General features: G+C 37.6%; 2 protein-coding genes across 2 annotated transcripts; one reads left to right on the top strand and one right to left on the bottom strand.

Moving 5' to 3' along the window:
- Window positions 1–1,993: 1,993 nt before the first annotated feature.
- LOC113150348 (serine/threonine-protein phosphatase with EF-hands 2) lies at window positions 1,994–15,187 on the bottom strand. Its single transcript, XM_026342811.2, has 18 exons — window positions 15,101–15,187; window positions 13,921–14,141; window positions 12,833–12,892; window positions 12,134–12,261; window positions 11,994–12,048; window positions 11,720–11,895; window positions 11,212–11,326; window positions 10,572–10,618; window positions 9,982–10,148; window positions 9,803–9,839; window positions 9,045–9,194; window positions 8,611–8,955; window positions 6,683–6,868; window positions 6,402–6,544; window positions 6,076–6,182; window positions 4,917–5,083; window positions 4,670–4,757; window positions 1,994–4,153 (listed from the first exon to the last, which is right to left on the bottom strand). The coding sequence occupies exons 3-18, from the start codon at window positions 12,882–12,884 to the stop codon at window positions 3,750–3,752; spliced, it is 2,367 nt and encodes a 788-aa protein (XP_026198596.1). The 5' UTR covers window positions 12,885–12,892; window positions 13,921–14,141; window positions 15,101–15,187; the 3' UTR covers window positions 1,994–3,749.
- Window positions 15,188–16,916: 1,729 nt separating this feature from the next.
- LOC113150346 (flavin reductase (NADPH)-like) lies at window positions 16,917–19,772 on the top strand. Its single transcript, XM_026342809.1, has 4 exons — window positions 16,917–17,151; window positions 17,975–18,176; window positions 18,694–18,858; window positions 18,967–19,772. The coding sequence occupies exons 1-4, from the start codon at window positions 17,017–17,019 to the stop codon at window positions 19,122–19,124; spliced, it is 660 nt and encodes a 219-aa protein (XP_026198594.1). The 5' UTR covers window positions 16,917–17,016; the 3' UTR covers window positions 19,125–19,772.
- Window positions 19,773–19,935: the final 163 nt, after the last annotated feature.

Here is a 19,935-nt window from a genome sequence, read left to right as displayed (position 1 = left end):
TCACCTTCAGTCTTTCATTAACACGTGACGTAATTGTTTTCTGACACGGCATCTCCTCTCTGCTGATTGCTTAATTCATCTGCGTGCAACTACTTCCTGTACACACCCACATGCAGAGTAAAAGTCTAAACCATAAACCAAACACTAAAACTCAGACAGTTAACAAATAAACTTTCTAGTAACTAAAATGACAATAAAAATTATACCTTGTAAGGTAAGTGTGTAAGTGTACATGCCATGTAGAGCAACACTGAATGGTAAAACACTAATAATACACAATAATACAACAATACCCACTATATCAACTAAAAACAACAGCAGAAACAAATAAGACATAAAGAAAATGCTACTGATTAAATCTTCACCCAAATAGCTGCTGAGTATAAAAATGTTTAATCCGAGTTGAATTTTAGCTCAAATATTGTACACACACAGTTCAGTGGGTGCTTTTCTAAAAAAGTTAAGTGCTTCTTTGACCTAGAGAGTACACAAAATATGCAAATTGTTAAACTTGTCTGCATGTAGGTGTACTCTGGTTTAAATGGAACATAAAGTTCTCTGGAAACTAAATTTCAACAAGAGTACCTTCTATTTCTCACATCACCTTAGAAGACTTTTATAGGAAATATTGTTAGAGTTAAAAATGAAATCAGTTTTACAAAACACTAAACACCATGTAGCAGAACCGGGTGATTAAAAACTGCATGTTGCGACATTTGCAGTTGCTTGAACTCCCTGACGTGCACAATTAAAATATCTAAATTAAAACATATAAATTTCACTTAAAAGTACAATAAGAAGTACACTTAAGCCTACAGCCAAAGCTAAATGTGAAGCAGCGAGCGCTTTGAGAGGCTCCAGATGTCTTCATTAGAAGCTCCAGCAGCTTCCCAACTAAGACCACCTACAGGCAGGGAACAATACGTGTCCCCTCCACCGATACACTGGAAAACTAGGTCTAACTGCCTCTTTCTTTTGTCCCAGTTTTCACCACTGTGATTTATGTTGGGGTGGTGGTGGTGGTGGTGGTGGAGAAGGTTGCATGTGAAAAGAAGCAGCAGAGGACAAGTGACATGTCGGTCTCCATCACTGACGAAGATCCCAGGTTGCTCGTGCTCTTTTAAACGTTTTTAAAAGATTTAAGAGATGTTTTTTGTAATATACTTTTATTTGCAGTGGATGAAAGTATCAATGTTTGTTTACTCAAGGACTGTATTTAAGTACAATCTTGAGGTATTTGTACTTCAGTTTGTTGTTTGTATGTAGCCTATATTTTCACTTTCAGACACTTTTTACTTCAACTTGTACTTTTTTGCTGCAATACAACCATGTGGCTGCTTAAGTTACTTTTTTATTTTTACTAACAAAACAAAAACTTTCCATTACAAATTAAACTATCCAACAGTACAGAGACTAGTAGTAAAGCAAAACGACAGGTCCATTAACAAAAAATGAACTAATATATTAGTTTTTTAGCATCAGACAGTTGATGGTTGCAGTTTCTCCTCCCGAAATGAAAAAGTGTCCCACCTTAAACAATTACAAATGAAAAAATACTGCTTACACCTCAATGCCTCAAGTATTAAAAATCTAGTGTTTAAAAGGTCTCTTGTTCCCTCTACTGGTGAATCTAAAAAACTACCAGGTAGGTTAATTAACATGAGTTGAAAGGAGCCATAATGGAATTTTGCAGAGGCCGTTTTGTTAACATCAGGAGATTTGAATATAATAAAATAAAAATGTAACACTTTATTGTTGTAAAGCTGAAACACATATATCAAGAATTCAGTTTGTGGATCAAAAGAAAACTGCAACTGTTCTAGATTAGATTAGGTATTTTAATATAGATTTATATAGATATATTCAATTAGTTACTGTATATTAGTAACAGTTGTATTAAATTATTTATGCACCACTTTAGCAACAGTTATGGCTTTTTATCATAAGCTTTTATCAGTAAATAGAATTTACTTAACACAAAGACACACACAAATGAATTTAAACTGTGAGATGTATTTACAGTAAAAGCTTTACATGATCAACATGCTAAAAAAATTCAACATACATTTTACACACAACAAAACAAACAAAACTGCACATATGTACACTGATTTCTCTGATGTCAGTTTTATTTAACAATGCAAACTGAGATGAATTAACTAGAAAATATCTTAAAGGAAAATAAACATCTGGGTTATCAGTCACTTCCTTGGTGATTCGATGTGAAGCTTGATACCACACAGTTTAATGAGATGCGACAGCCAGCTGGCAGTTAGCTTAGCTTAGCATAAAGACTGGAAACAGGATAAAAATATAAGCCTGGTGAAATGAACAGCCTACCAGCATCTATACAACCTCTATTTTTATACTTATTAAGCAAATATTGTAATATGATGTTAGATTGAACTTGGTTAGTTTCTAGTCTTCATGCAAAGCTAAGCTAGGTTAAGCTAACTGTAGCTTCATAATGAATGAACCTGTATGGACAGTTCTCATCTGGTTCTGTAACAAAACAAAACAAGTGTCAAATTATCCTGAAAAATACAACATCTGCTGTGGTTTTTAAAACAACATTTTGGAGGTAGACATATTACCCTGAAAGTCAAATGAAAAGAAATGTGAGTTCTCGGTTCTGGACAAGGGAGGGACCCCAGTACATTACCGGCACCTGAGACAAAAATGAATCAAGATTTAACTTCATGTCCAGAAGTTAAAACATTTCAGTTGCTAAGGCACCAGCAACATATAGTTGCAAATATTTTAGTGTCTATAAAGTTTTTAGAACATGTAGCTGTAAGGCTACAGGAAATAAACACAGTATCACCTGCACGATGACTCACAGAGCTTTAAAATACTGAATCAATTCAAGAACAGGAGGCAAAAGGACTAGAGATGTAACAATTGGTTGATGGTTACATGCATTTGGACAAAAGTTCTGTGATTCTGTGTCACATCAGATTTGATAGCACCTCTCCATATTATGATGTGGAGCTGTAGATGACTGTAGCTTTAACGTTCTCAAATGTGACCATTATCTTAACACAGAGTAATCATTGGAAATAAATAAGACTTAACAGCCCAACGTACCATCACACTAGGAAACTATAATGGACATTTGTAATGTTTTTGTGTTGTTATATAGACCAAATGAAAATTGCTTGTTGATCAAGTTTCACTGTGTACTTAATACTTGGTTTTGTGGGGTTGGACAGAAATGCTAAAACCTTCAACATGAGAATTTTTACTGTTTCTCTATTTTATTCTAAATCATTGCAGACTCAGTGTTGTTTGGTTTTTAACTGTTGACTAAACAAAACAAGATGTTTGAAGATTCTTTGGCATCTTCTGTCACTTTATCAATTAAGCGATTAGTAAAATTTTTGAAACATTATAAACATTATAACATTTAAAAACATCTGGAGTCAATGTGCAGCTGTTACTTTGTTCATCAAGTCTTTTACACAACTCAAAACATTTTCTGTTGCTAAAAATAATAATGTTAAAAACCATATTAATATCATAATCACTGATCATGATATCTAGTTATATTATTAAAAAAATAATGCAGCCTAAATACGATTTCCTTTTGTGGCTCCATAGTATTAACTAACTTCTTGTTTGTGCAGTTGTGTTTTACCTGCACTATATCAGTCAATAAAACTGCTTTAAAATGTAAAATGAACATTTGCTGTCATAAACCCTGAACTCTAACCTTTTTCCTAATCCCAAGTGAGTCACGCGTCTGTTGCTTAGCAGCTTCCTGCATCTTGAAGTGCGTCATTAAAACAGCTTGCGTTGGCTGGATCTCCCTGCTCGCCCCTCTGCTGCCCGTCTGGTGAGAAGTCTGAGCTAAAGTTGCTTTCTGTTTTCAGTCCTCCCTCCTCCTCTCTGCTCAAATGATGGGATCTCCCATCTCCCTCCAGCTTGGTCTGGTCGTAGGCCACGGCCATGAACATGCTGCGTCCTCGCTCCAGCCGGCTTTTCTTATCTGTGAGGCGAAAAGCCTCCATGAACTCGTCAATGTCGATGCTGCCGTCCTTGTTGCTGTCTATGGTGACGGCCAGGTCAGAGATGGCCTCGTCTGTGATCTCCATCTTTAAGTAAACGCTCAGCAACTTCCAGGTCTGCCGGAAGTCCTCAATGGTAATGAAGCCTGAGGAAGAAGAGGTTAAAGGTTAAAAATGCAGATTAGAAAAGATTATCAATGAAGAAGTGAAGGGATGCAGGATGTAAAACATGGAGCGAAAAGAGGATTTGAAAAATGCAGAATCAGGTGCATGCTGACAGAGGAAAAAGTGTGTGTGTCAGAGGGATGGACCAGAGAGTAGATCAGTGGGTTAATCCTCATCTGGGGGATTAAGGAGACTGTGACCTGCTGTGGTGTCTTTGGAACGATGTAGTGGCCTGAACTCAGTAACACAACAAACCCTTTTTAAAGCTCTGACACACTTTACACAGCACCAGACTGTCTGTTGTGAGATTGTGTCTGTGTCAGTGCTCTCATGTCACGGTCACGCTTCCTTTAACGAAATATCTTAATCTGATTTCTTGTCATTTGTTTATTTGCCAGTAATGAAAATCTACTAAGAAATAACAAACTAGAGCCATTTTAATGCGGATTCTCTCTTCAAAAGGAGACATTCGTGAGTGTAGATGTTCACGGTTCTACCTGAGTTGTCTGTGTCTACAATTCTGAAGATGGTCTCCAAGGTGGCACGATGCCGATACAAAGTCTCAAGCAAACTCTGGTCAATGTGCTGCAGGAGGAGAAATGATGAAAACCAAGTGAGGAAAGTCCTGATGGAGAGCATTAATGACAATATGTCCACATCAAAAAATCAGTGTATAAAATTCTGATAAATGTATTGAAAGTCTTATAATCAGACACTAGTCTTTCTCTAACCACCACTCCTTACATCTGCGTTGGGTCCTTTGATTGCAAGCTCGTTGAACCAGTCGTGGTAGTTGATCATGCCGTCACTGGTCTTGCAGATGACAAGCTGAGAGCGCATCATCCTCCAGGGTAGATCAAGGTGCATCACACTCTCCACTGCAGCAGCCCAGTCGTTCAGAGACACAAGACCTGGTGAAGGTAGAAAGACACGAGTTTAACACTATTTCCAAGAAGGTAGAGAGCTCAGTGATATGTTACAGTACAACCTGAGGATATTTCCACCAGTTTCAACCAAATTTTTAAAAATGTATTTCATTGTTTATTTTACTGAGACCCTGCAGATTAATATTGTGTTAAATGTATATAGGACTTCTAGCTGAAGCCCTATATGCCTATATACACCCACTCAATATCTTGGTCACAACTTTCTAATTAAAGGATACTTTTCTAAAATGTTTCTGTGGTATAATGTAAGGAATGTAGTTTAATTGATGTAATGTATTAGGTGTTATAAATGTGTTTAAATAAATAACTGGTGTATATAGTCAGGTAAAGAAGTGCAAAACAGCATTAACACTTTCATTCTAAATATTTTTAAATATGAAATTAATATAATAAGTATACATATATTAATCAAGTGTAAGGTACGTAATTAAGAAGAAACCTGTTCTTAGTGCTGCTGCAGCTTTGCAAGTTCGAACTTTAAACTTCTTTTCTCCATAGAATTGCAGGTAGGTGACCCCTATTTGACTTCTCATTACGGACATTACATAAACAGCCTGTGCTTAGTGTGAGATACATTAGAAAGCTCTTGGAAAAGCCCATTAATGGACCTTGAGTTTTTGTTAAATGTTCTACTCACACGCATATGTTTGGAGTAGGGAGAGTTTTAAGAGAATGCTGCCCCTGCAACCAAAGAAGTAAATCACTGTACTTGTTCATTTTTTCTGTTCAGCACAGTTTCTGTGAAACTGTCAAATGTTCTGGGACATCGGGTCAGCCTCCTTGTTTTTTTTTTTCTTCAATGAGGATTATGATGCTCAACATAAAACACAAAGATGTGGGTTCATGTTTCTTTCCAGACAGACAGTGTAATTAGGGAGGAAACGCGAGGTGGGTAATAAAGTTACACCTGATCTGCTGGGGACTGAAGTGGTTCATGAAACTCACGCTACACACACCCATATTTTCGCTGTCAAACTTTTTGAAGGCACAGACAAGGTCAGATTTGTGCGCAAACAGCTGCTCTCGCAGGACTTTGAGGGCAGAGCGCTCGGTCCGCCCAACACTGCAGATGAGAGAACAGATAATGAACAAAAAATAGTTCTGACCATTTAGGAAACAGCAGGCAAAGCAAAATCATTCAAACACAAAAGGTGATTAAAAGCACCTTTCACATAAGATGAAGAAATGCATCAGAAGGTTTAAGAAAACACTAAGAATAAAAGTTACATCAATAAAAATATAAAATATGATAAAAGTAAAGTAGTTATTAGTTAATTTTAACCTTTGCCTCACGGTGAGCTCTCTCGTCATGCTGCTGGCCTGGTACTGAATCATATAAGGCACAAGGTCTGGGCCGAGCTTCACATAGGCCCCTCTGTTACTTCCTACATCGTAGTAATTGGAGGCAGAGAACAGAGTGAGGACCTTAGAGAAATGAAAGTGAGGGTTAATGTTTTAACGGCTACTCATAGTGGAATAGGAGAAAATAGACACTCATCTATTTCATTTAATTTATAATTAAAGAACTGTGACTTTCTGTGGGCCTTCAGAGTCTGAGCTCACTTTACGGTTGTGGCAGAACTCATAACCGTCCTGTTTGCACTCGTGGGAGCGGATGATGAACTGCAGGTTGTGCCTGTTCAGGAAGTCCTCTGTGATGTCGGGGCCCCAGTAGCAGCCTCCACCTCGCACCTCGTTGGGTATGCAGCCGTCTGAAGTCATTGGGTCGCTCCACAGCAGGTCTAGGATCTGCAGGTAGAGCAGTATTTTAAAAGTTCTGTGTAGATTTTATTTAGAGCTGTTATTTTATCCACACTTAATAAAAATAATAACCTTTTCAGACTCTACACCACTGTGCAAATTTTTATGAGACTATGGGTTTTGCTCTAAACTCACCATCATAAACAGACACATGTGACTGTGATCATTTGACTTTTCCTCTGGTGAGAGTTTTGGTTTGAGTTAAATGTTTAAAAAACTACTATATTTGTTTCACTGCCATGACATTTGGTACACACATTTAAGTCCCTGAAAGGATAAATTGTAATAACTTCTCTCAGTCATGAAATACTTGCTAAACATTTCTATCTGTGCTCTATCTTGAATGTTAATTAGCAGTCTAAGCATGCTTGCACACTAAACTAATACCATGGGAGACAATATACCTTCTCTTAGTTGTGTTTTGTTGGTGGTTTTAGGCAAACTTTTTTACCTTGTTATTTAAATAGTTTACATGTATTTATTTACACCCATTTAGCACCAACCCACTGAATTTTGTAGCTTGTGCTCAATGTGACGGCAGATTGAACTCATGGCAGATGGATTAATGACGTACTGGATTACAGCATGCTAATGCCCGTGCAGAAAGCTGTGCACAGCAGCTCCTCTGAGGTGAGTGATGATTTCTGATGGAGTATTTATCAGGTCGTGACTCAGGACTGATTTAATCCTCTGGAATAGTGCCAGGGCACAAGACTGTGACCTCTGACCAAAATAACTTTTTTTCCACACGACAGTGTCACTACCTAAATTCGTTGGGCACTTTAAGACCTGAGAACAACAACACCGAAAATCTAACTTGCTTACAGAGCAAAGCCAAAAATCAATAAATACAAGTAATAAAAAAGGTGTGAGGTGCGTGTGTGTCTCTATTTTATGCTACTTCACTACATTTCACAGGGAAAATATATTTTTCACTTCACTACATTAATCTGATAGCTTTATTTATTGCTGTAGTAAAGTAAGCCTTTAAGATACAACACAACACCTACTATGTGTTACTACAGAGTCAACTTGATACAGATTATTACAGGTCTCATATGTCTCTTGTCAGCAGTTTCACAAAAATGTGATTTTTAACTCTAAACATAATTTAAAACACTGTTTGAGGCCAGAAGAGGTCAAAATATCCAGTATACTGTCATAAAAATCAAAAGTCAGTGCCTGTGCTGACCCCAAAAACCACCAAACCACAAGGTGGAGTTAACGTTGCTGCTTATTATATATAATTTTTAACACTACACATTATAAATGAATGAAGTGAAAATTACATTGCACTGAATTTGATCTGACTGTAATGTGTGTAATGTTTTTTTTGGAGAAAATATGATGTGAAATATGAAATTTTTAAGCACAGCCATCAATTTTAGTTCCAGGTGCCAATACAAATTATGTATACTGTGGAAAGACCGACACGCAGACTGTACATAAGATTCATCAGATCTCATTCTGTCGTAGGTCAGTCAGGAAAATGTTTTTTTTTTTAATGATACAAAGTAGTAGAATTTGTGTTTGAAAGTTCGACATAAAGACAACTTGTATTTTATGGAAATTTCATATAAATGTGAAATTAACTGTATTTTCTTATGGGGACTTATTTAATCATTTATTTCCTAAAGGGCTGCCTATGTTTTCTCTTTGTGTTTTGTTTGTTCTGTCTGTGACTTTACACATTAATTGACAATAAAATCTATCTCAGAGAATGTGCTCACCTGTTTCCACTCATCCTTGGGGTTGTCATTGCTGACGACACTGTCAGAGGACACAGTCGGAGTCATCTCTTTTTCTGATTTATCGATCGGCGAGTTGAAAACGGACTGTCTCCTCTTGCAGCTCTCCAGCTCGTCCTCCATGTTCATTTTAATCCGGTCTGAGAAGTCCTGCAGCGAGCGGTTCTGGAAGCTGTTGCGAGTTCCCATAGGTTTGGCATATGTGAGGGAGGCCCGGCGCTGGATGAATCTGTTGGTGGACCAGACGTCCTCATCCACATCCGAGTCGATGGACGTCCCCGTTGAGCTCGGGTGTCTCTTCTTTGGAGGCCTGAGCGCTGAAACATACTGCGAAAAACAGAGAGGAGCAAATAATTGACAGAAATGAAATGAAATGAGAAATAAGCGCAGCTCTGTTTCACACGTGATGTCCCCACATTGTGTCTGTCCACTCTTGCGAGGACGCTGAGGTCTGTGGTGTCGGAGATCCCTCCGTGGAGAACCAGCACCTTCTGATCAATCACCGTCACTAACGGCAACCAGCTGAAAATCTTCTGCAGCAGCTTCAGGATCCTTTTTCCGTGCATCTGATGAGAAGCACAAGTCTTATTTTTTAATATCTTTTTTTGCAGTTGTATGGTTTGTTGATGTATCTTTCGGCTATTTTTAAGTTTGTATGTATCTCTTTTGCTTGTTTGAGGTTGTTCCACAGAACCACAGGTTTTTCACTGCCTGTCCAGTCTTTCTTTTTCCATATTTGAGTTTAATGACTGTAAAGACATTGATAATGTCTGTAAACCCCAATTTTGCTGATAGTGTGCAGACATTCATTTATCTTCATTTTTTCAAGATAGTGTCAGAGCGAGAGAGTTTTACATAAAGGCACATTCACACTGGAGGCTGCCCAGTACAACAAAAGTCTGACTTATGGCTCCTGAGCATCTCTACTGGAACAGATGAGCCTCACTAAAGAGCACCAAAGTAGTGCTGATGGATGAATAACTGCTGCTTGTTCCTACCCAAGTTAAGACAGCAGGTCTGGTGACATTCCTCTCACAAACCTATTTCCCTGACCTTTTGCCCCCCAACGCATAGGGAGGTTTTGTGGTAGTATAAAGAGTTCATACTAAACAGTGAAAACAAAAGGAGTGTTTGAGGTTTGTTGGAGTTTCAGATTTACATGATTTAACCTCACCTTGTATTTACCCAGCACCTCCTTTGTGAAGCCGTATCTGCATCAGCCAGAGAAACACAGGAAAACAGAAGTGGAGGTTTTTTATTACACCTGATGAATTTAGACAACAGGTTGGACAAAACTGCATGAACTAGAACTGGTTCTGGGCTTCCCTGTCCTGCAGTTACAATTTGTCTTACCTCAGGTTGACTATATGGTCCTCGTGGTTTCCTCTGTTGAGGTAGACGTCATTCGGATAAACAAGCAGGAATGAAAATAGGATGAGGAGGATCTCAATGGAGTCTTTGCCTCGATCTACAAAGTCTCCATTAAACACGTACGGCTTCTCCATTGAAGGCATGCCATTCTGTAACATTAAGAACAGCAAAGTAAAGCAGCGTCTTTCATTCATATAATCAGTACACAGAGGGGAAACCAGAGTACAAAATACAATTTAGGAGGGAAACAATTTGTTAATTTCTCAAAATAATCAATTGAATTGCTTAAGTTGATTTTAAGCAACAAATAATGATCTGATAATAACTTTCTTTTTACTCAATTTAGTGTTTTATGGTAGTTTTTGACTCCTATTTAAAAAATAAGTAATGTAAAGACAACATTGACTAAACAATTAGCTAATAGGATGAAAAGTAATCAACAGATTCACTAAAAGTGAAAATATCTGTTAGTACATCTACTGAGGTACTGGAGCAGAGGCTCCAAAGTTTTTGCAGCTTTATGAAATTGTAAGATTTAGGAGGATGGAAGTTTTAGGAGGAGAAGTCCCAACCTTATAGAAGATCAGCAGCAGGTCTTCCAGTTGTCCATGCAGATCACCTGGAATGAGGATGTAACAGGTCATAATTAACAACAAACTGAGAGAAACAATTAATTTTTACCCTGTATGTGCTTTAACTTTTACAGTAAAGAGACTCTTTCTGTTAAATAATATTTCAGCAGTTTTGTTTGGATGAAGTTTACCATCAAAAACATTTTTTTTCATATTTTAGCTACAACTAACAATTAGTTTGATTATATTACAATCCTTGTTACTTTGGATGCTCTCAGTCCACCTGGTATTTAAATACATAAACTTTAAGTGTCTGTCATTGTCATTATATTTACATTTACATTTACATTTAGTCATTTAGCAGACGCTTTTATCCAAAGCGACTTACAAGTGAGGAACAAGGCAAGCAAACAAAATCTAAGTCAAGGAGAAACAAAATCTAAGTCAAGGAGAAACAAAATCTAAGTCAAGGAAAAACAAAATCTAAGTCGAGGAGAACAACATCAAAGCAGAGTGCTATCGAAAAAGTGTTTCTGTTTCAAGAGATGTTAGAAAGAAAGGGTAGAATTTTTTTTTGTCAGTGTCAACATTTTATTTTAATGAAAAGCAAAAATCAGCAATAAAAAAAAAATCAGCTCACCACAAATCGTGATTTCTTTGCTGTGGCAGGTAGAAACACGGTTGATATTTGGCAACACGCGGAGCATTTTCCACGTTTCCAGCAGCAGTTGGAGGACATAGCGTGAGTGCAGCTGCTACTGGGAGAGAGACTCGTTAGCAAGACGGTTAAAGACAAAGACAAACACATGAACAAGCAGCCATACTGATGTGTTTTAATAACACCAGGATATTGTGATTTTTGCATGAAGTTCTTTTTTATCCTATGTAATTTGGTTTGGATGCAGTTAGTTTGTGTTTTGTGAATTCTACTCAACAACAACAAAACCTTTGTATGTACTGTACGTTTGACTAAAACTTCAGTCATATAATAACAATCGTGCAATTTAAGTAAAGTAAAAACATTTTTCCACCAGAGATTAAACAGAACTGTTAAATGCTAAATGTGTGTGAATTCAACCATTACTGTGATAGAAATCAGTGTAAAGTGTTACAGTCTGGTTAGAAAAACTGTTTTGTTGTGCACCTACTTTCTTGTTCCTAAAGGCCTCCACCAGCCCGACCGCCTGCTCCACCGTCAGAGGGAAGGTGAGATGAGGTCCTGAGTAAATCTCTGGCACCTCAATGTTCTTGTAGCTGAAGTACCTCTCCCACTCCGTGTCCCGACAAATCTCGTTCTCTCTGAAGATGTGCGAGATCAAATTTCCTGGGAGACGACAGTTCAAACTTGCACAATGAATTTGCAAGAGTGAAAATAAAGTGGTCCTATGAATCCAAATCTAAAAATCAACATAGAAATCTTACGTTCATTGCACGATGGTGTAAAATTGTCCATGAGGTAGCCGAGGAAATTATAAAGCTGTGCAGGAGAGACAGATGAGCAGTGAGCTTGTTTTGTCAAAAACACAGGGAACTGAAAGAGATGATTTCTCGTAGATTCTCACCTTTATCTGCGCCTGTTCTCCAGAGTATTCAATGGACTGGAAGATGTGCCAGGTGTATCTCCGCCTCATCTCTGTGCGGGCCACATACTGACGGTACCATCGCTGAATCAACACAGCAGCTTTTATAGCTAAAATGCAGACAACCCAGAAGACAATTTAGCTGCTCAAAGCCTCCTCTTCTACTGCTCAGGCGACAACAATGTGATTCTTGTTCTAATTTCTATTTTGACTGTTTCACCAGGAGGAAAAGACGACACAGGAGTCATGCTTGATGTAACTCTAAGGGCCTCTAAGGGAGGACACCTGATTTCTTTTACACTACATAACCTTAGGTTCAACATCTGCTTTTTCCTCCATCTACTCTGACCCACATTTGTGTGGTTTGACCTCTTATATATTAACAAAACAAACAAGGTAAGACAGGTGTGACTTACTTGTGACAGCTGCATGCAACAGAACAGACAGAAATGCAGAGACCTTAACAAGTAGGAAGACTGTGATTGGATTATACAGATGGGACAAAATGGTTGGTTCTCTTCAGTTAGAAAAAAAAAAAAAACACAAATAACTTGAAACTGACAAAAGTCGGTAACTATAATGTAAGGTGCAAAGCCAACATAAAAATAGCGTAGACGAGTTGTTGTTCAGACAACCATTGGAAGCTTTTCTCTGTTTAACTATCTGCAGCATCACGGTTACCTTTTCGAGACTGCTTGTGGAATTGGTCGGACTTTGTGACACCACATCCCATGACTGTTCCTGTTCGAAGCACCAAACAAACATCAGATCATTAGACAAAACATCATGTTTGTTCAAACATTTCTGTTCTTCTAGATGCAATGCAAGAATATGCTTTTTTTAAAACTACAACAACATTATTAAAAGTTAAGTTCCTAAAAGATAGCTGTCTTTTTTAAATCATAAAGCAGTATGCGCTTAAAAATCTGATTGATATTCAGGTTCGCAACTCTTCACACACATTTTTCAATAACTCTGGCCCCTTGGAAACTATTTCATTCACACAGTAGAGAGCCAAGTGTGCTGGCAACAGGAGAGCATTGTGCCCTTTTAATCTTGTTATCTGCTGGTTCATTCCCAACCTCTGTGATTGGCCTCAATCCTGCAGCAGAGAACTGTTTTTGTCTTAGTTCTGCGAAGGTATTAAGCAATCTATGAAACCACCAAGGCAGGAAACAACTTCACCATGAAAAGGCAAATAATAGAAAATTTAAATATGAAAACTGCATTTTTAAACATCTTAACTTTGTTTTAAATACATAAATGATGCCTAAATTAATATTTACAGTCTACAAAACACAAAAACTATTGAGTGTTTCAGTTATTGATTTCATCAAATAGTTTATTTGTAACTTTCTTGTCACGCAGGACTGGTTGCTTAGGTTTTGGAAGACTTAAAAGAACAGATGGGTGGCTTTCGTCACAAGAAAAGATATTTAGCAGCAGGACAAAGTCGTCCAATCAGAGACTATTTGCTGAGTAAGACCTAATTAATCAAAATAGCAATAGTGCTATAAAGAAAATCTTACCTACCTAGTGTTAGGTGGAATAAAACAAGGACATGTGCTAAACTATTATTTGGATGAGGTTTGGAACATTTTTAAATGTTTCAGACTCTTTTCTGACTTTATTAAGATAGGAACAAAAGCAAATTGAGACTTGTAGAATTTAAAATCCTGTATCTGCTCTGATGTGTTTGTAGAGGACGGGCCGAAGAAAACTAATGAACTAACACTAATAGGAGACCTGTAAATCAGCAGTTTACTTACGTGGTCACCTCCTCAACAAGCTCCCAAGTTGTTTGGCTCTCAGTGCTGTATGCCAGTGAAAGTTTAAACAGCCATTTGCTCTTGTTCATCCTCCATCAGTCCACCAAGATCAGGGCAAGAACTCCAGGACGTCCATCAGATCGTTCATCGTAGGTGGATGGAGACAGCTCATGTATGAGCTCCTTCGGACTGTGCTGCAGGCGATTTAGTCTTCAGCTCCTCTGTGTGATCACATAATAACGGCACCGAGCCAAAAGTGGATTACTTGAGCTAATGACTTGATGCGACTAGACTGGTCTTTACATAGGAAGATGGCGAAAAGCAGAAGTAAACATAGGTGACAACAAGGAGGCCAGACTCTGTTTTTAGTGTGCAGGCATGCAAACCCCAGAGAAAAACTAAACTCAACCACATCTTCCAAAAGGAAGTGATTTGACTTGATTTTGATGATAAACCTATTTTAAGTTGAGTCAAATGCTACTGTTCAGCTGGAGATGTGTTCAAACCAGGCTGAAAGAAAAACACAAAACCTTCCCCTAGAAAACATTAAACCTTTCATTTGAGCATATACGTGTTTGATTTAACTAATTTTAGACTTCTCAAACTGTTTAACCTATTTTTAACCCTTGCATTTAGCCCTGGTGGCATAATAATAAACTAATTGTATCTATATCTGATATGCAGACGTACTACAGGTTGGGATCTACACAAAAAGTCACAGGAAAAGTCTGAGCTGAGAACATATTTTAGCTATAAAAAGTTATTTTCATGTTTTCAAAATTTCTTTGCTGTTGGTCAATTTATTATTAATTTAAAAATTTGTATTCATAATTATTGAAATAAAACAGCTGGTAAACTGTCCCACACATTTTTAATATGAATTGTATTAATTGTAATGTATTATGTATTTTAGTTAAATAACAGATTATTTTAATGAAGTTATTGTTGTACAGCTTTTTATTACTTTTGTATATTGTTAACTAGTTAGCTAGCTAGCAGGTTATATTAGCTACATGCTAATTACGCGATAAAACACGATGTGTGTAATTTGCTAGTAGCTACGAAACGTACTTAAAATATCCTGAAATCTCCTTTCGTGTGTTATTAATTATTAGTTATTAATAATTTCCAACAACATTAAAGACATTAACTTTTGAAAAACGTTGCTTTTCAAACACACCTGAACACTGCCGCTCTTGAACGCCTCCCGCACTGACCTCCGAAGGTGAGTTACCAAACACCTGTTCGTTAAGTAAACTGTCTTAAAGTCTAACAACAAAAAGTCAAGTTTGCAAAACGTACTTATGTTAAATTACCTTCAAGAAAAGGGAAACAGGTTAGACTACAATCTATATAATCTAATGTAGGGGTCGTTTGGGGGTTGAAGGTTTAGCACGGGTTTAAATTTAAACCTGTGGTTGCGAAATCATGGCTGCTGCTGCAGATGCCAGCTGTAAGAGACACACGGGGCCTATAACTAAACTAAAATAAATAATAAAACCCAATCCAGATTTCCAGATTCTATATTGAAGAAGTTGCAGGTTCACTCCAAATGTAATCAGCAAGGTGTCATCTTTGTTTAGTTTATGTATGTGCATAAATGAGGAAGTGGACCAACAAGAAAAGCAAGCAATACAGACACAAACATAGTATAAGGAGAAATCCTTTTATTTGAGATTGGTGCCCAGAGGAATCAGTGTCTTTGTACAGTTGCACCTAAAGTACATTTTAAGCATTTACTTAGTAGCCGAGTAAATAATTAGTGCTTTCACTTGAAGTGGATTACCTTTAAGGTAAGTAATTGTATAAGTATTCTTCTTCGTGTTCTCCTGCCACTTTTGGGAATCAATTACACATGTTTTTGTGGCTATTAATTTTTTTTATAGATCACTGATCATGCCCAGTAGATTGGGCAGAAGTCAGTTTGAGTGGCTTATAGGTAGTCTAAGCCTGGGGTCCACTCTCTGAAGCTGAAGGTGGCAGTAATGTGCAAGTTCCACACCTCTGTTTAAAAAGAGAAGAAAGTTTAATAAAAACAATCATATTTTATACTCTTTTATTATTTCAACACTTTAAATGCAGTTTCTTGAACCGGTGCTTAAAAGTTTATGATGACATTAATATATATTTGCACATACAATGTAATGTATAAAATGAATAAAAAAGGGACATAAGTTGTTATTGAGTAGTTTGAATCATGGCTAATACTAAGAAATACACGTTTAGAACAATTTTCTAACCAACATCATTTGAGATTCAGTCATCAGTGTGTTCTTGGTCTCCTCAGAGAGCATCTGATCAACAAGCTAATCGTCTCCACCATTACAGAAATGATCCATTTGGTCCAGTTTGGAGGCAACAAAGACAGTGTTTGTTGTTTTCATCTCTTCCCATGACTTGGCGCAGTGTTGAGCAAGAACTTTTTTCTTACTGCACGTTAATAATTTTTCAGACCATGGGTCATAATTTAACAATCGGACAAGTTATAGACAAAAAGACTGAATCTGATGAAGATGTATTGGCTTGTGTTACTGCTATAAGTGAGTTTACAAAACTGATGTAAATACCAACGATGACAGCTGGTTACATGATTAATTAACCAGCACAAATGTTACTTAATCTCTGGCTCTATAGTCTACATTTATGAGGTTTTACCATTTAACTGTGTTTATATGACTGTGTTAAGTATCATAGATATTACTTCTATAAAAATGTTATTTAAAGACATAGTTTTGTGCTCTGGCAACTTATGCAGGAAATTTCCACATGTGTGCATTTATAGGCAAACAGTCAGTCAATTGAAAAAATAGCGGACAGACATGACTAAAGTTTTCCCACAAGTGTTTCTGTTAGGGACCAAAGTATAATGAAGGTTCAGTGAAGTACTGAAGTAAGTTTCAAAGTATTTTAAATGACAAACCTAAATTACTTAGACAGTGCTTTTTTATTGCACCGTAAAAATCACATTTTACACTTGTACGTTACAAAACAGGGAGTTTACTTCAGTGCAGTTAGTTTGAGAGGTGGACACATTCAACACGTCATTCACTGATCAGCTTCAGCCTGAGCCTGAGCTCTGTGTGTCGGAGTCTAACCATGAAGATCGCCGTGCTGGGAGCCACTGGGCAGACTGGGCAGTATCTGGTCGACCAGGCACTGCAGCAGGGTCACACGGTCACCGCTGTCGTCAGGAACCCGGGAAAACTCACCGTGCATCACGACAATCTCAAGGTATTGTAAAACTGTTTGTGTAAGTCTCACTCTGCTGCATAGACAGTGGTGCTGCTGCTCCCTGCACGTTGGGTTCAAAGTTCAGTCAGTCAGTGGGTTGTCACATGATCAATTTTGTGTTCAAATGAGGTTTATATTTAGGGTTTTTCTTAAATTCCCGGTAGATAACAAACAAAACACTAATTACAGTCAAAGAAGAACAAGAAGCAAACGTACAAAACAAATGTAAAAAGAAAAATTGGCAAAAACAATATGGAGAAGAAAGAGCTGCACCAAGTATAATTAAGTACATTCACTTACTGTTTATTCCTAATATGTTCTTCAAATTTGAGACCAAACTTCCCTTGGTTGTGATGTCTTAATTAGTAATTAATTTGATTGAAAAAAGGCCATATCTGTAATTATTTTTAGCCACTCAACAAAAACAGATTTTGTCTGACTCCACTAATGTGTAACAACTAATCGTTCTGAACAAACAGTGCAAACACTGATGTGTACTTAACTGCAGCACTGTGAAGAGAGGCCTGGTGCTTTTCTTTATTTTTCTCTCTCTTCAAATATTTAATCAGTCTGCTTCTGAAAATAGTCTCTGACAAATAGACATTTTACTCCTTTTTGAAACTGGTGAGTACTGTAAATCACTTTTTGTTAAAATAAACATCAAATAGCAGGTTTCTAGCAAAAGGCAAGTTTAATATTTGATCTTTCAGTAAAAAGCAGCTCAGTAAACTCCACAATTAACAGTGATGTGTTCACTGCTCCTCTCGTGTTAAATATAGCTCATGTGAAAGACGTCAGAGTTATTTTCTTCGTCGTCTTGCAGGTGGTGGAAGCTGACATTTTCTCAGCAGACAGTCTGAAGACTCACTTCAAAGGGCAGGATGTGATCATGTCCTGCCTCGGCTTCCCGATCTCCACTTTCTCCGCTGTGACGGGCTACACCCAGTCCATGAACGCTATGATCAGCGCCATGAGAGAGGCTCAGGTCAGCAGGATCATCACCATGACCTCCTGGTACACTGAGCGTAAGTCCTGCACCCGTGATGCCTTTTCTAATTAGTTTTTTAACGCTTTAAAGCTTTTCAAAATTAATTTCCACATTTTATTTCACATCTAAAATTAATTTCCACATTTTATTTCACATCTAAAATTAATTTCCATCTCCAGAGGTCACGTGTTAAGTATCTTTGCTCTAAAGGTGGTAATGTCGGCCTGTTGGTTGTTCTGCTGCTTCTGAAATATCTTAACAACTATTAAAGATATGCAGTTTCTTACAGAAATCCATGCTCCCAACATGATGAATTGTAACATATATTATATATTATTTTATTTTGGTGGTTTGAAAGAACTAGTTTTTGTGTTAGACCAGTGACTTGCTTACTGCAAGCCACGAGGCACCTGAACATTTCTTACGTGGATGATCAGAATGGAAATAAACCTTAGACTTGTTTTATCTTTAACATCTTTCTGATATGAAGGACACAGGGTCCTCACTGTGTCAAATAAAACCAAACTAAAAAACATGTTTTTTCGTTTTAATAGCGAACTCTGGAACTCGGGCGTCTTACTTCATCCGGTTCCTTTTGCTGCCGATGATCCGAAGCGTCCTCAGCAACATGTTTGAGATGGAGCAGTTTCTGCAGAAAACTCAGGACATCAACTGGACTGTGATTCGCCCACCTGGTCTTAAAAACCTGCCAGCCTCAGGTAAAAGCAGACAACCAGGGTGACCTGATTCAAGAACTGAACCATTCACTACCTGATGGTCTACATGACTCCTGCTGACTCCATATTTATCACCTTTGTCCTATTCAGCTCAAGAGTTTCTGACCCATGAGGGATACTTTGTGCCTGACAGCAATGGTTACCCTGTTGGCAGCACAATCGGAAGAGGAGACGTGGCTCGCTTCATGCTCTCTCTGGTCAGCAGTAACGCCTGGGTGAAGAAGGGAGTCGCCATCATTACCAAATGAGAAAGAAGAAGCATGACTTAAGGATCACAAAACATACTTAACTCCAATTTACTGACTGATCTCTAGTCGTATCTAACTGTGGAGATGTTTTCTGTAACTGTGTCAATTCAGTACGAAAGTAGTTTGTTCACAAGTTAAAGCTGCAGTTAACAATATTTTTTAAAAAGTGTGTATTTGTAGCTCATTGTCACAAATTTACTTGTTCTATTCATACTTAACACTCTAGTCAAACCTTTTTATAGAAAAATAGCTCAGATAACCCCCCCCTCCTCCACACCAAACAGCAGAAAGACTGATTTAGTGACTAGCTGGTGAAAATAAGGGAACATTTCCCTGCATCTGCTCCAAGACTGCAAGTAACAGAATTATTTTAAAATTATTTTTTGTTTATTAATTAAATTAATCTACATGTTTTTTCAATTTATTGTTTTGTATAAAATGTCTCAGTAAAAGTAGAACAGAACTATCTGCATGGTTAGATACCGCTGGAGGACAGGAAAAAGCCTGAATCAGCATAATAGATGTCTTATGTTTACCACATTCTTGCTTTTATATTGTACCTTTATATCAGGGTGCCTTTTAATTATGTTGGTGCTCCTGTTTTCAGTGATGGCCAATAAATTACTCTGTACACTGTACTGACAGATGTGGCTGTGTAACATGGTGGTTTTGTATCATCACGTGTCTCTCTCTCTCTTTGTGTCTCTGTGCAGTCATTTTGTATCTACACATGTTCAGTTTGCGTCTCTTCTTGGTCATCATTAGTTGCTGTCTCTTGGTTTTTCATCAACCTGCATCATATTGCAGCATC

This window comes from Anabas testudineus, chromosome 9 (genome assembly GCF_900324465.2).
Source record: "Anabas testudineus chromosome 9, fAnaTes1.2, whole genome shotgun sequence".
Taxonomy (NCBI): Eukaryota; Metazoa; Chordata; class Actinopteri; order Anabantiformes; family Anabantidae; genus Anabas; species Anabas testudineus.
The sequence above is the reverse complement of the archived record's forward strand: the minus strand, read 5'-3'. Positions and strand labels throughout refer to the sequence as shown.